The sequence below is a fragment of the Ambystoma mexicanum genome, chromosome 4q, assembly GCF_040938575.1.
Source record: "Ambystoma mexicanum isolate Mex_15411 chromosome 4q, UKY_AmexF1_1, whole genome shotgun sequence".
Taxonomy (NCBI): domain Eukaryota; kingdom Metazoa; phylum Chordata; class Amphibia; order Caudata; family Ambystomatidae; genus Ambystoma; species Ambystoma mexicanum.
Genome location: NC_090928.1, coordinates 136,664,362 through 136,678,611, shown reverse-complemented (window position 1 = coordinate 136,678,611; position 14,250 = coordinate 136,664,362). Strand labels below are relative to the sequence as shown.

The window sequence follows — 14,250 nt, the reverse complement described above, 5'->3', positions numbered from 1 at the left end:
AATTGCACAGGGGCTTTGGGCCACCCTCCACCCGGGGCTTGTGTCAGGCCTCCACATGTGTTATCACTTACTCCGCAGGGAGGGGGATGGTGTGCGAATGAGGGTGGGTTGGGCCACAGGCGACCACTCCTGCACCCTGTATATGCTGGCTTGGGCCTTTCCCCCAGTCCCAGACTGCCTTCAAGGGCCCTTCTGTGTGTTCTCCGCCCTCTCTCCTTCTCCTCCTGTGTTGGGGTCTGCGGGGGCCCTCTCACCAAGTGCCCTCCATTTCCTCTGCTCTGGTGCCCCCGTGCGACCCAGATCACTGGTTGAGCACCTCCCCACACAACCGGCCACGCTCGGATCAGCTGCCAGAGCCCTGGGACAGCTGCACCTTTGGACCCTGCCTGGTCTCCTGCCCACAGGTCTTTCACGGCTCCTTCCTTGTTCCCGGTCCGGCGTCCCAGTGTTCTTATTGAACTTGGGGTGAGGGAGCGCCCTCCGGGAGCGGGCCGACATTGGACCTGCCCCCCTGCACCAGCCGCCGCACAACCTACTGCGCCCGTGGGCTCTTCTCAATGTTGCAGCATTGGGCCCTCACATCCTCACCTCCCTACCACCACATGGTCCTGGGGGAGAGCAGCCGACAGTCTCCACACATCCAGTTGCCGTGGTACTTTCCCGCCGCAGACTCCACTGCTCCTCACCTCCCTCTTCTGTGGCTGGCTCTCCATGTGTTTTGCCTCTCGGCAGCGTCCAAGGCCATGGGTGCTTCATTCTCTGCACCGGAAAGGTCCCCAAGCGTGGACTTTTGTTCAGGGGGTGCCTCAGGAGTTACCCTCACTGGATCCAATCTCAGTTCTACCTGGAGCAGGTTAAAGGGGGTGCTCAGTTCCCTTTACGGCCCGGCCCGGCAGGAGCACGACAGTCAGGCTGCCATTACCTGTGCGCCCCCTGGTGGCCTCAGCATTCATACTTTTACCTTTTGAATCTAGATGTTTTCATAAGATTGTTCTTAAGGTCGTTCTTCACCCTTTGCTCTGAAGCTGAGCGCTTTGTACCTTGATGGTTTATATTGCATAATATATTTTGCACACTACACACTGCAGCCCTAATCCCGTGTAGCAGTATATTCTGCGAAAAGAAACATATGTTCATCTATATCACTAGGGCCCAAGAAGGGCAAATGGTCAATCAAACCTTTGGGGTGGGCACCTGGGTGCGGGGATTGTGGTATCAAAGAGAATCCAAAGTGTAGAAGTTGGAATGCCAATATATTAGCTCATCTGACCTAAGTACACGTATTCATGAGAGATTTTATGTGTGCCATTATTTCTGCCTTATCAGTTCCTGTTGTTTAGTTTAGTTAGATAGATATGTTGCTCCCTCGCCCCGACTTTCACACCGCAGAGATGAGCCCAGCTGACCCACGTGTGCCAAGAGCGACTGCAAGACGGCGGCCAATTAGCAGCTTGTATCCCATAAAGTATTAACTGTTTTATATGCCACTCTCCAATCCGATGCTAGAATGTGTACCCTGTGCAAGTCATCATCAGTGATGCTGTGTGTCCTTTTAATGTGCTGCCTGTGTAATGTTTCGGCTGAGCGCTCTCAGGCAGCAGAGTTCTTTGCTGGCAATTTTTATGATTATATAAACTTTATCTTTGCAACTCATCTCCTGGTCTCATTCCCCTTACGGGAAATCTACCTTATTTTTGCATATCATTGGGATACATCCTTTGTGGGTGCCTTCAGGACCACGCTATATAAAACTTGCTCTCACTAAATACTCTCCCCTCCAGATCTCTACGTTCCTCCGGCTCCAACTCTTTGTGTCTCAAGCTTTACTCTAAGCAGCAACCTAGTGGCCGTTCTCTTTCCTCGGCTGGTTCCATCCTCTGGCACAGCCTCCCCCTCCCGCTCCATCTTGAGCCGGATGTCCTCAAATTCTGGAAGCTCCTTAAGACCTTCATCTTCTCTTCCGCCTTCCCTCTCTCCCTCCCCTGCTAATCTCCACTGTTGCTGAATTGGTGGCCAGAGTCTTCATGTGTCTCCCTTGTGCCTTGCCTCTCTTCCAATCGCCTTCTGCCTATGCCGTGTCCCAAAAGTTGCCTTTTTGGGCACCCACCGGTCTGTGTTGCCTCACAGGCATGCACTCATTGTATTAGCAGGTGATCACTACTTACTTACCAAGTAATCTCTGCCATCCACTTACCTGTTGCATGCAACTGGCTTACTCCCTGGCACTTCCTCCTCTGTGGATTCTCCTAGCACTTACCCCCTTCCCTTCTCCCTCTCTCTGCACTTGCGTGTTCTGAATGCTCACAAGGCCTAGTAGGACTGCATCTTTCATTTTCCATCAGTTTTATTTCTACTTGCCTGTTGTTCCCTTGTTTCCTTCCCCCCTTGCCCTGTGGGCACTTTGAATCACAATGGGCCTCATTATGAGTTTGGCGGTAGCCGTGCCGCCGGCAGGGTCATTTTTTTTCCTGCACCCGGTGATGGGCACTTACCGGGGCATTACAGCCTCAGTGGACCCGGTAATTGCCCATTCCCGGGCGGCAGAAATTATTACTCCCCATTCCTGTTTGAGTCCCATTGGACTCAATGGGAATGGGGAGGTCGGATGCAACGGCGCCATTCCTGAATGGTGGCGTTGCATCCGACACGGTGGGTGAGCGGGTAGTGTTCTGTCCGCTCGCAGATCTCGTAGTTTGCCTGTCCGTTAACAAAGGTGCCGGTAACTTACCAGCAACGTTGTTACCGAACCGGCAAACTTGTAATGAGGCACAATGTTTTACACACTAAACAAATAAATAAAATAAAGAGTTATATTGTTCCCAGAAGTATAACCAAGTGCAATCAAAGTTACCTAATCTCTTGGAGGAAAGCAAGAGAGTGAACCCAGAAGTATTTTGTTGGCACCTATAAGATAGGATAAATCTGACAAAATGATTGATGTGAAGCCAACGTGAGAAGCCCTAAAGGAGCAAGAGAGGCTTAAGGTATAAACTTAAAAGACATGGCAAGAGGAAGAGTGTTAGGATTGAAACTCCCTGGAAAAGCGGTAAAGACACAAAAACTGTGAGGAGATCTAAATGAAACAACCTGATATGAAGAATAAAATTAAGTTGGTTTGTCTAATCTGAAGACTAAACAAAGGAAAAATTACAATACGTCACCCCTTTTTGTATTATTGTGAACCACACTACCGCACATTCAACACTGTACAGAGATCTCACTGACACTCCCACAGACAAAGTGCATTACGTGTTCCAAAGCTCACCAGCCTAAAGTACAATGTGGAACATTATAATAAGGTACTTGGAAAACAACATAACATACAAACACACAGGAACCACAAGAACACTCACACCACACTCAAGGAAAGGCACAAGGCAAACACAGCCAAACTCTCCACTATGGGGCATCATTCCGCAGAAACCTGCATCCAACAGATCTTGTAAACATATAATGTATGCTAACATTCAAACATTCAAAAACACACACACATTAAGGATCCCACACCCGTGACACACGACACTGACATTTTGTCAGATTGAAATCTACAAAGTAGCCCATTTATCACAATGCAGAGCTAACACCACACTTGCACCCAAATGGTGAGGAAACCTGGAGATAAATGAAAGGATTTGAACACCAGTCTTTCTAAATATCCAGTTATCTACATCACAGCATATCAGACAGCAGCTGATATCAAGTGGCGATGAAAGTGGTAGATGTTGTTTTTTGCCAATACTTGTATCAACACATCCTAACACACCTGGTATCTCTGCAGCTTGCTGGAAGTGACATTATAGTGCACTGCTACCGATTCCCCTGAGCCTTAGTACCTACTTTCTGAGTGGTGGTTCCCTTACATTGTTTAGCTTAATGCCTTCGGTTGTTCATGAGACCCTCCTGGCAAGTATGATCTTTTAACCTGTTGCCCTTGCATGCATTAAGACATGTTTATTTAAAAAATATATAAATAACTTGCACTTCATTTTGTCTCTCACAGGAAACTGGTGACAATGAGGAAGATGAGGAAGATGAAGATGAAATAGCTATCCGTGAAAAAAGTATTGCTCTTCTTCAGGAAATAACCTCTATCAAATCATAAAAGCTACGGTAAGCGAGGGGAGTCATGTCCCTCTTAATAATAGCATTTGCTCTGCCACGTTCTTTGCAGACATAAAATATCCATCTTTTCAACTTCATTTTTCTTGGAGTGTTTCATCTCCTTGTGGTGACATGTTGGTAGATTGAGCTGGGGGCCCTTTAAAGGGAACCAGATAAGCAATGTTCCCTCAACACAAGGCCATATAACGCTACTATCCAGAAGGAGGTATCAGTCTAGCACAAACCAAAGGTAGGGATCAGAGCTCCAGAAGCATGAAATAGTCGACCAATACTGACAAGGAAGCGATGTCAGTGTAGCAGTCCCCCAACTAGAGATACGAATGCGTGCTCAGAGCAACAAACAAGTTGGAGTGGTTTTTAGAAGCTGCCTGTTGGAGGGATCTCTTCTACAATGCTGCTACTATTAGTTAGCAATTAAACAATTAGATCGAAGCCATTTTAAATTCACACCTCGTTATTTGCTACCTTTAGAAGCTCAGATCAAAATTAAGCTGGATTGTTTGTCTTTTAAATACCTTAATAAACTTGTTTCCCATGATCAATTAAGCAATGTGATTTGTTATAACACTAGTATGAACCTCTGTTCAAATCATGATGTCCATCATGTGTACCTGACATTCCATCTCAAGCCAAAGGGGTCGACTGTTTTCAGAACAGGTATCAGAGAGTGGAGCATACTCCCTCCTAAAGCTAGAACACTCTCCAAAATGGTTGCTTTTCACCTTGCCTAAAAGAATGATTCCTTTAACTGGTCATGGGAACTGCTTCCAATTAAGACCTTGAAACTGTTGGGTAAAGATAACGATGTCAGAAATAACCATCAATTAATCAGTAAGTTACAGAGCAGGTTCTGAAGAGAGGATTGTGGAAGTTAAGCACTACTTCGGCAGGGACGTCATTTGGGGGTCACCAGGGGTTGCACCTTCGTCCCCTGAGGTATCACTTGCTACCCCTATGATCTCCTTTGCTAACCCTAAAAAAATGAACTTTTTTTTCTTCTTTTTAATGGAAGCTTCTGGATTCTGCCCAGCGCCACTGCACAGCGCCACGTGGCTGTTTGTTTTTGGGGTGGCTGGCTTTCTTGTTGTTTGGGTGATATTGTATGTATATTTGTTCAATATAAAGTGCTTAAGCATAACTGCTATATAAAAACACATCATTATCATTTGACCTTGGAGGTTAACTTGCATTCACAGTAATTTGGTAATATGGGCCTATGTACACTGATATTAAAGATAGATATGGTGATCCATTCTTGTATAAAATGTATATCACATTACAGTGATATTGTAACCATCATTTTTCATAATGTATTTTACATAGTGTACAAGGCCTAGCTCGGGAGGATAGCTCAGGGGCAACGTGCTTGCCTTGGAAGCAAGACGACACAGAGCAACACGGGTTATTAAGCGCATTATAAATAAACTATCATATCATATCATATGTGATGCCACCTCCTGTTTTGTCAAGAAATAAAAGGTCATGTTCCAACACCTCCCGTGATGTAGCGTCGGGGTGATGTCATTAGAGATCAAGGGCTTTGCGATGTCACTTCCGCTACCCCTGGCATTTTGGTGAAACGATGTCCCTGTACCTCATAGAAAAGTGGCAGGATTGAGTGTCCAACTCCCCTAATGGATGTTCAAGATTAGAGGTCCCCAAAAGATCTGGGTTCCTTTAGAGGCAGGTGTATCATTAGAGTTATCATGGAGAGGAGACAGGTTAGAGCACATGCAGCGTTGGTGGCAGATAACATTACCCCAGAAGGAGACAAAAGACCAGGACAACCCCACAGAGATGCATAATTACAATTAGAATAGTGATTGGAGGGCACTCAGGATTTCTCTAGAGGAAGTTGGAAGGACAGGACTACTCCAGAAGGATGCAACAGGCCACAGCATTCCACAAATAAAAGCAGGCTAGGACTCTGGCAAAGTTTTCAGATCCCCAGAAGAGGGAGAGCAGATGGTAAGCACTATTCCTTCAGAGAAAGGCAAGATGAATAGCCTGCATTTACTAAGAGGGATAACAAGATCAGTTCACTCAAGGGAGGCAAAACGACTGGGACTTCATTAGTACAGAGAGTAACAAAAGTACCTATACAGGGGAAGTTTGTAACATCATGATTTCTTTGGAAAGTCCAAAGACTGAGGCTTTTTCAGCAGGACACCTGTAATCCTCTACAGAGACTGAAGTCAGGCACTGCTCTATCACAGAGGGAAGCAGGAGACCAGGACATTGACTCCCTCATAAGGTGGTAAGAGACCAGTATCAGGACTCAGACAGGTGACACAGTCCAGGACAGTCTCAGACTACCTCAGAAAGAGACAGCAGACCAGACCCTGGGCTCCCCAGGGAGAAAGGCAGGAGATCAGAAATCTCTCACAGAGAGATGGGAAGTCTAACACTTTACCAGAGATGTCCCGGACACTAGGTTTCTACCAACTGTCTCCCAGACAGAAATTGGAAAGACAGAAATCTGGTACTGTCTTCAGAGTGAAACAGAAGAGCTATTTTCTTTGCAAGAAAGACCATCAGATACTAGATGTATAATAGAGAGGGAAGAAACCCACATCTCTCACAAGTTGAAGCACAGCACTGATCCTTTAAGAATTTGGAAAGCCAGGCTATTATTAGAGCTAGACAGAATGGGTGGTCCTTCTCCCAGAGAGAAACGTTAAATCATGGCTTTTTTTCTGTGGGATATGGACAAAGAGTACTCTACAAAACATAGAGCAAGGGGACCTGTACATATATAACCTCCTTTTCCTGAAATCCCCGTTTTCGTTACTCTCAAGGGAACAAACACATTTCATCAAGCTCTTGGTCTCCTTCTGCTTGGTGCCAGGCACACCTCATGGGCACTTGCATTGATGGGTCTGACCACACCAGCAATAACGTGCCTCAGGCAGGGTCGGACTGGGACAAGAAATAGGCTTGGACACCGCAAAAAAAATGGCCCACCCCTTGCCTCAAAAAAGTGGCCCACCCCTCGCCTCACGATTTGACCCCACCCCAAAGTGAGACCACTTGACAAAACAGGAAGTGGCATCAAATAGCATTGTTCCTAAGTACACTACGAAAAATATGTAAAAATATGGTTTTGCAAAAAAACAAAAAAAATGCACACATTTATTTTTATTTTTTTTTTCTAAACCGGCCCAGGCATGGGCAGAAACCGGCCCCCACTCCCCAGGGACGATTTCAGCCCGGCCACGGGCCGAAAGGCAGAGGGGCCAATCCGACCCTGGCCTCAGGCTCCTATTGGGCCCAGATACAGGAACTACAGCAAGTGGGTATGGTAGCAGACCCATGAAGTGACAAACAGTGCATCCCAACCGCTAATGATGCTTAAGATACTTAGCAACTTCCTTGGTGTAAACTAGACACTGATACTAACGTGGTTGCAGTCCGAGTCCTTAGATTGATTTGCTCAATGACGTGTATTGTTTATCTCCCCACTACACTATGCAACCACAACTTAAAATAAATGCATGATGACTACACCATTGCCAATTTCATCCTCTGGCATTTTAACATGTACATTCTAACGAAAAGGCTCATTGTTTTTTTTGGGGGTTTACCCCCCCCAAGCCCGCCTCTCCCACATATTTTTAGCTATTCCCTACCCCCCCAAACCCTCATCTGCCCTTTCCCACCCACACCCCCCTAAAAAATTCGATGAGCATATTCGCTGTAATATACACGTTCAAATGCCAGTGGATGAAATTGCAGGCGATGAAAGGACGTCGTACCGTCTTGACTTATGGCACATAATACACTCTGTTCACTCTAGACTACGATGGACCATTCTGGTTCATTCTTTAACTTATCCTCTAATGGAAGGATGCATTATGCTCGTCTAGGTTCAAATGGTCAACGGGCTTGGTACCCACATTTACGTTTCTTTCTTACTTCACTTATTCTATTACTGTGCTTTCACTGTGTGTGCACTTGTAGCAAAATGCATATAGCTTTTTCTTGGTATTCAATTATTTTATTTATTACCTTAACCCTATTTCCTGATGGCAGCCTTATTCTCTTGGACTATGGACTCCAGAGGAATGGAGTCACTGAAGCACAGGCACAGTGCAGGTGCTTCAGTGAAAACACTGCCAGTAGGGGCCTGAACTCCCAGCAGGTCAGGCCTGCCAGGAGTTCCGTGCCCCTACTGACAAACTCTTAGTTTGGCGGTCTGGATAGGCTGCCGGTACGTTGCTACCAGCAGCCTTATTTCCAGACCACCTAACTCATAATGGGGCTCTCTGGCTGTTGCTGGCAGCACCTTTAATGGGTGAAGGTTGATTCTGCACAGCCACCACTCACAGCTCCAGTGAAGAGGTAAGAACACACATAAGCCAAAAAAGGCTGCAGCCCACTATGGGGCAGACCATCCAGAAAGCGTTAGGTGCTACTTTGAGACATACTTCACAGCATCTATCCCTCATGTACAATTCGTTAAACTTCTCCCAATGCATGGACAAAATCAAAAGTACAGGCGATCCTGGAAGAGAAAAAGGGGGAAGAAAGAAAGCCCAGGGCACATGATGGCCACACACCTCTGGGTATGCCATGGAAGGAGCAATTTGGCAAGAGAAAAGCACTGAGGTCAAGGTTGGAAGAAAGCAGATGCCATAAAATATCTTCACCCAGCTTGGTCGAGGAAAGCAACAGCTGGTAGGAGCAGTCCAGTGAAGAGGAGGCGGAAACACTATAATCTTTCAGTAAAGATAAAGACAAAAGAGATCTCAAGAAAAGAAAGATTGAGTAAAATCAGAAGGAAAATGGAGATGACTTTGACTCAGACACTCCCATTCATCCCTGTTCATCAGAATGGGAGCTGCCAATAAAAATAACAGTGTATCTGATGAGGAAGTTCAGAACACCACTGGCCAAAAAAGCCAGAAACAAACTATGGACTGAGTGTCCCAGACTACATCTGCTGTAGGAATTGCTGAAACACCTAACATAGACTAAAGCACTACTAAGAATAGCACCTATGACATCAAAGATGACATCACAAATATGATCACAAATATGATTGATGAAATCACTGATACTCACGGATAATCGCGTCCGATGTCTTCAGACCATTATCTCCCCATTCCAGCCCCTGTAATGGGCGATGAAGGCCATTAGCAACCTAGGTTCCCAAAGCGGGAACCCGGGGTGCTAAAAAAGGATTTTACTTCCTACACTGGGACTCTTTTTTTTAGGAAGGAAACTCCTTTTCCAAGATGGCTGCCATGGAAAGGGAAGGTGGGGTTCCATACAGGGCCCCTCTTCGCTTTCCATGGCAGCCTGCAGAAGGCGGAAAGAGAACCCTATGACCATATTACCATGAGCACATTTTTCTTCCCTTTCAAACCTATCCCAATTTCGAATAACTTTACCACAAAGTTACTTGATAAGTTTGACAAGTGCAATGTTGTGTTTTTTAATATGTTTTTACTGCGATGTCCGCGGACACCAGTCGCTATCCGCGAATCCAATATGGCAGGCGTTTCCAAAAATCTGATGCACTTCAGACTGTTCACCATCCAATCAGTGGGCGCATCCAATGTCTGCGGACAGCACATTGCCTTCTAAGCCAATCGGAGTCCTGTCTGCGGACCGAACAAGGAAGTGTGTCCGCATAGCGGACATAGATATCACTAATGTTTTGGGACCTACTTTTTGGTCATTTTAAAAAAAAACTACTAGACGGATTCTCACCAAATTTACACACTTTCGAGACCTCCTGCCGCAAATATTGTGAACATCCGTCCAGCGGTTTGGACTGTAGGCGTAAGCAAAGTTTTTTCTCCATTCAGTCTGTGGGAAAAAAATAAATTTTGGGACCCCCCCTATAACTTTGCCTCCCCTTGACCAAACCTCATCAAACTTTGCAGATTGAGAGTGGGCCATATACTTCTTTTGCAAAGTTTGGTGAGGATTCGTCCAGGGGGAGCGAAGTTATAAGCCACCCAAAAAGTGCACTTCGTAAGGTTTTAGCAACTTAACCATAACTACATGGCCACTACCGCAGGCCATGTAATAATACCCAACATTTTTGGGGTATAACCGCGGCTAGAGTTCATTGACTTTTTTAAAGCTGTGGTTACAAACTGTTAGTTAAAGAGGGGGGCCTCACTTAGAGTTTTATACATATGTACATATTCATGTAATCGACAGTTCTTAAAAAGACCTGTTTCAGATACAAAGAGTACTTTTTCATCTTATTGTACCCTAATAGCTGCGGGAACATTGCATCAAACCTACAGCTCTGACCCCACCAGTCGTTGCTGCGATTACCCACATCTCCAAATTCTGGCTTCATGTTGGACGATACGATAGCCTCAGTTATGGAATTATGTTTTTAAAAAATAAAAACTGCTTATATGTGTAAAGTCAATCAGAATAAAGAGGTGGGAGTGTAGTTAATCTCTAAGGTACAGAAGCTGTGAATAGATTCATTACATATAGAAAAGGGACCATACAATAATATCCTTCTATCTGTAAAAAAATATTAAGTTAGAGAACACATACACTTTAAGAAACACAATTTAATTCTCACATTTTATGAGCCCCAAATCTCCTATAAAAACCTATAACAGTCAATAAACCCCAACACAATCCTTCTAAAGACTACTTTGTAGACTATGTCGAAACCCAATTAAGCAAAACCATTTTTATTTTCAATTACACAAATTACATAATCGCGACTATAACCCTGGTTACATTGGGAGGACCCTCCCATTGCCGCAGGCACAGTAAATGTTCCCATTCATTGAGAAACACGTATTGCAAATTTTACAAATTTCAATCACACATGCCTTGAGGTGAGAACATCCAAACAAAAAGACTTTAACAATTCTAAAATAATATGATCACTGCACCAAAATACAAACAGTTGTAGCCGCGGGCTCATACCCACAGCTACACCAGCCCGCCAAAGCCACGGGATTGGACAACTGCTGGTAGCCATGGCTACCTGTAACATTTTTAATGATTCAAAAGTCATATTAATAAGGTCTAAAAATTCAAACAACACAAAGGAACACACAAGGGCACAGAATCAGTAACACATGTAAAATTGTGTAGTGTAAAATCGATGAAATATCATTAATTGGAATCTCTATACCTGGGGCTAGTGCAATAGTTATAGTCACAGCTGCACCCGCCAAAAATACATGACGTCCCATTGGCTAAGTGGTACCTGTGGCTATAACCCCACTTACAGGGCACAAGGTTTCTTTGGCTGCTGTCATAACTGCGGCTATTTAAAAATAAAGTGATCAAAGATATTATCCCTTTCCAATAACTTCAAATGTTCTCTGGGTGTTTCTTAAAAGAGCCTTTAGATTATTTTACCAATATATATATATATATATATTACATGGCCACGGTAGTGGCCATGTAGTTATGGTTAAGTTGCTGTTTCCAGAGGAAGAGCACTTTTTGGGCGGCTTATAACTTAGCTCCCCCTGGACGAATCCTCACCAAACTTTGCAAAACAAGTATATGGCCCACTCTGAATCTTCTTGCAAAGTTTGGTGAGGATTCGTCCAGGCGGGGCAAAGTTATAGGGGGGGTCCCAAAACTTTTTTTTCCCCCATAGACTGAATGGGAAAACATTTTTGCTCGCGCCTACAGCCCAAACCGCTGGACGGATTTTCACCAAATTTGGACCAGGAGCAGCGGCTTGGTCCCAAAAGAGTGCTTTTGCAAATTTGGTGAAAAGCCGTCCTGTAGTTTTTTTTAAAATGACAAAAAGTAGGTAAAATAAAATTAGTGATATCTGTGTCCGGTCCGCGGACACACTTCCCTGTTCGCTCCGCGGACAGTGACTTGATTGGCCGATCGGCTTGCGTGATGTCTGCCAACATGCAATGTTTTTGCTGATTGGATGGTGTTAAGCGTGAAGCGCGTCAGATTTTCGGTAGCGCCTGCCATCTTGGATTCGTGGACATCCGCAGACAGCACGGTGAAAGTTTTTTCTAAATGTGTTTTTAGTAGAGTGTGTTGGTGTGTGGGAGTGTTTGGGGAGGATGGAAGGGTATGAGATAGGTTAAATGTTGTGGTTTTTTATGTGGTAGACGTTCTTTATGTGTTCGATTTGTCTGCGGACATCACAGGTGTTCTGAAATGTTCTAAATAAACTGAATGGGGGCTATTCTGAGGACTCAATATGTGTCCGTTTTGTTCGCAAGTAAGCTGAAACTGTTCTAAGAACACTCGGGTTGTCCTGAAATGTTCGCAAATAAACAAAATGGGGGTGTTCTGGGGACGCTGTCCGTATTGTTCTGTGGCAAGTTGAATGTGTTCTAAGAACACTCGGGGTGTCCTGAAATGTTCGCAAATAAACAAAATGGGGGTGTTCTGGGGACGCTGTCTGTATTGTTCTGTGGCAAGTTGAATGTGTTCTAAGAACACTCGGGGAGTCCTGAAATGTTTGCAAATAAACAAAATGGGGGTGTTCTGATGACGCTGTCTGTATTGTTCTTTGTCAAGTTGAAAGTGTTCTAAGAACTCTGGCGTTGTTCTGAAATGTTCGCAGGGGGGGTCCTGAAGACGCTGTTCGTATTGTTCGATGGCAAGTTGAAAGTATTCTAAGAACACTCGGGGTGTCCTGAAATGTTCACAAATAAACAAAATGAGGGTGTTCTGAGGACGCTGTCCGTATTGTTCGTTGTTAAGTTGAAAGTGTTCTAGGAACTCTCACGGGGTCCTGAAATGTTCGTACATAAACAAAATGGGGGGGTATTCTAAGAACACATGCGTTCTCCTGAAGTGTTCTAAGAAATTCACGCAGTGTCCTGAAATGTTCGTAGGGGGTGTCCTGAAGACGCTCTAAGAACACTCGGGGTGTCCTGAAATGTTCGCAAATAAACAAAATGGAGGTGTTCTGGGGACGCTGTACATATTGTTCTGTAGCAAGTTGAATGTGTTCTAAGAACACTCGCAGGTTCCTGAAATGTTCGCAAATAAACAAAATGGGGGTGTTCTGATGACGCTGTCCGTATTGTTCATTGTCAAGTTGAAAGTGTTCTAAGAACACTCGCGTTGTCCTGCGATGTTCGTAGGGGGTGTACTGAAGACGCTGTCCGTATTGTTCAATGGCAAGTTGTAAGTGTTCTAAGAACTGTCTCGGTGTCCTGAAATGTTCGTAAATAAACAAAATGGGGGTGTGTTCTAAGAACTCACGTGTTGTCCTGAAATGTTCGTAGGGGTTGTCCTGAAGACGCTGTCCGTATTGTTCAATGGCAAGTTGAAAGTGTTCTAAGAACTGTCTCGGTGTCCTGAAATGTTCGCAGGGGGTGTCCTGAAGACGCTGTCTGTATTGTTCGATGGCAAGTTAAAAGTGTTCTAAGAACACTCGGGGTGTCCTGAAATGTTCACAAATAAACAAAATGGGGGTGTGTTCTAAGAACACACGCGTTGTCCTGAAGTGTTCTAAGAACTCTCACAGTGTCCTGAAATGTTCGTAGGGGGTGTCCTGAAGATGCTCTAAGAACACTCGGGGTGTCCTGAAATGTCCGCAAATAAACAAAATGGAGGTGTTCTGGGGACGCTGTCCGTATTGTTCTGTGGCAAGTTGAATGTGTTCTAAGAACACTCGGGGTGTCCTGAAATGTTCGCAAATAAACAAAATGGGGGTGTTCTGATGATGCTGTCCGTATTGTTCGTTGTCAAGTTGAAAGTGTTCTAAGAACTCTCGCATTGTCCTGAAATGTTCGTAGGGGGTGTCCTGAAGACGTTGTCCATATTGTTCGATGGCAAGTTGAAAGTGTTCTAAGAACTGTCTCGGTGCCCTGAAATGTTCGCAGGGGGTGACCTGAAGACCCTGTCCATATTGTTCGATGGCAAGTTGAAAGTGTTCTAAGAACTCTTGCGTTGTCCTGAAATGTTCACACATAAACAAAATGGGGGTGTTTTCTAAGAACACACGCGTTGTCCTGAAGTGCTCTACGAACTCTTGCGGTGTCCTGAAATGTTCGTAGGGGGTGTCCTGAGGACGCTGTCCGTATTGTTCGTTGTCAAGTTGAAAGTGTTCTAAGAACTCCTGCGTTGTCCTGAAATGTTCGCACATAAACAAAACGGGGGTGTGTTCTAAGAACACACACTTTGTCCTGAAGTGCTCTACGA

At 44.9% G+C, this 14,250-nt stretch overlaps 1 protein-coding gene across 1 annotated transcript in view; it reads left to right on the top strand.

The window, feature by feature from the left end:
• The window catches only part of LOC138467549 (maestro heat-like repeat-containing protein family member 1), a 796,923-nt gene that overhangs the window by 750,319 nt on the left and 32,354 nt on the right, over nt 1-14,250 (top strand). Inside the window, exon 16 of the mRNA XM_069607658.1 lies at nt 4,001-4,110. Within this exon, the coding sequence (XP_069463759.1) occupies nt 4,001-4,102 (102 nt within the window). The 3' untranslated portion in view covers nt 4,103-4,110. The remainder of the gene's footprint in view (nt 1-4,000; nt 4,111-14,250) is intronic.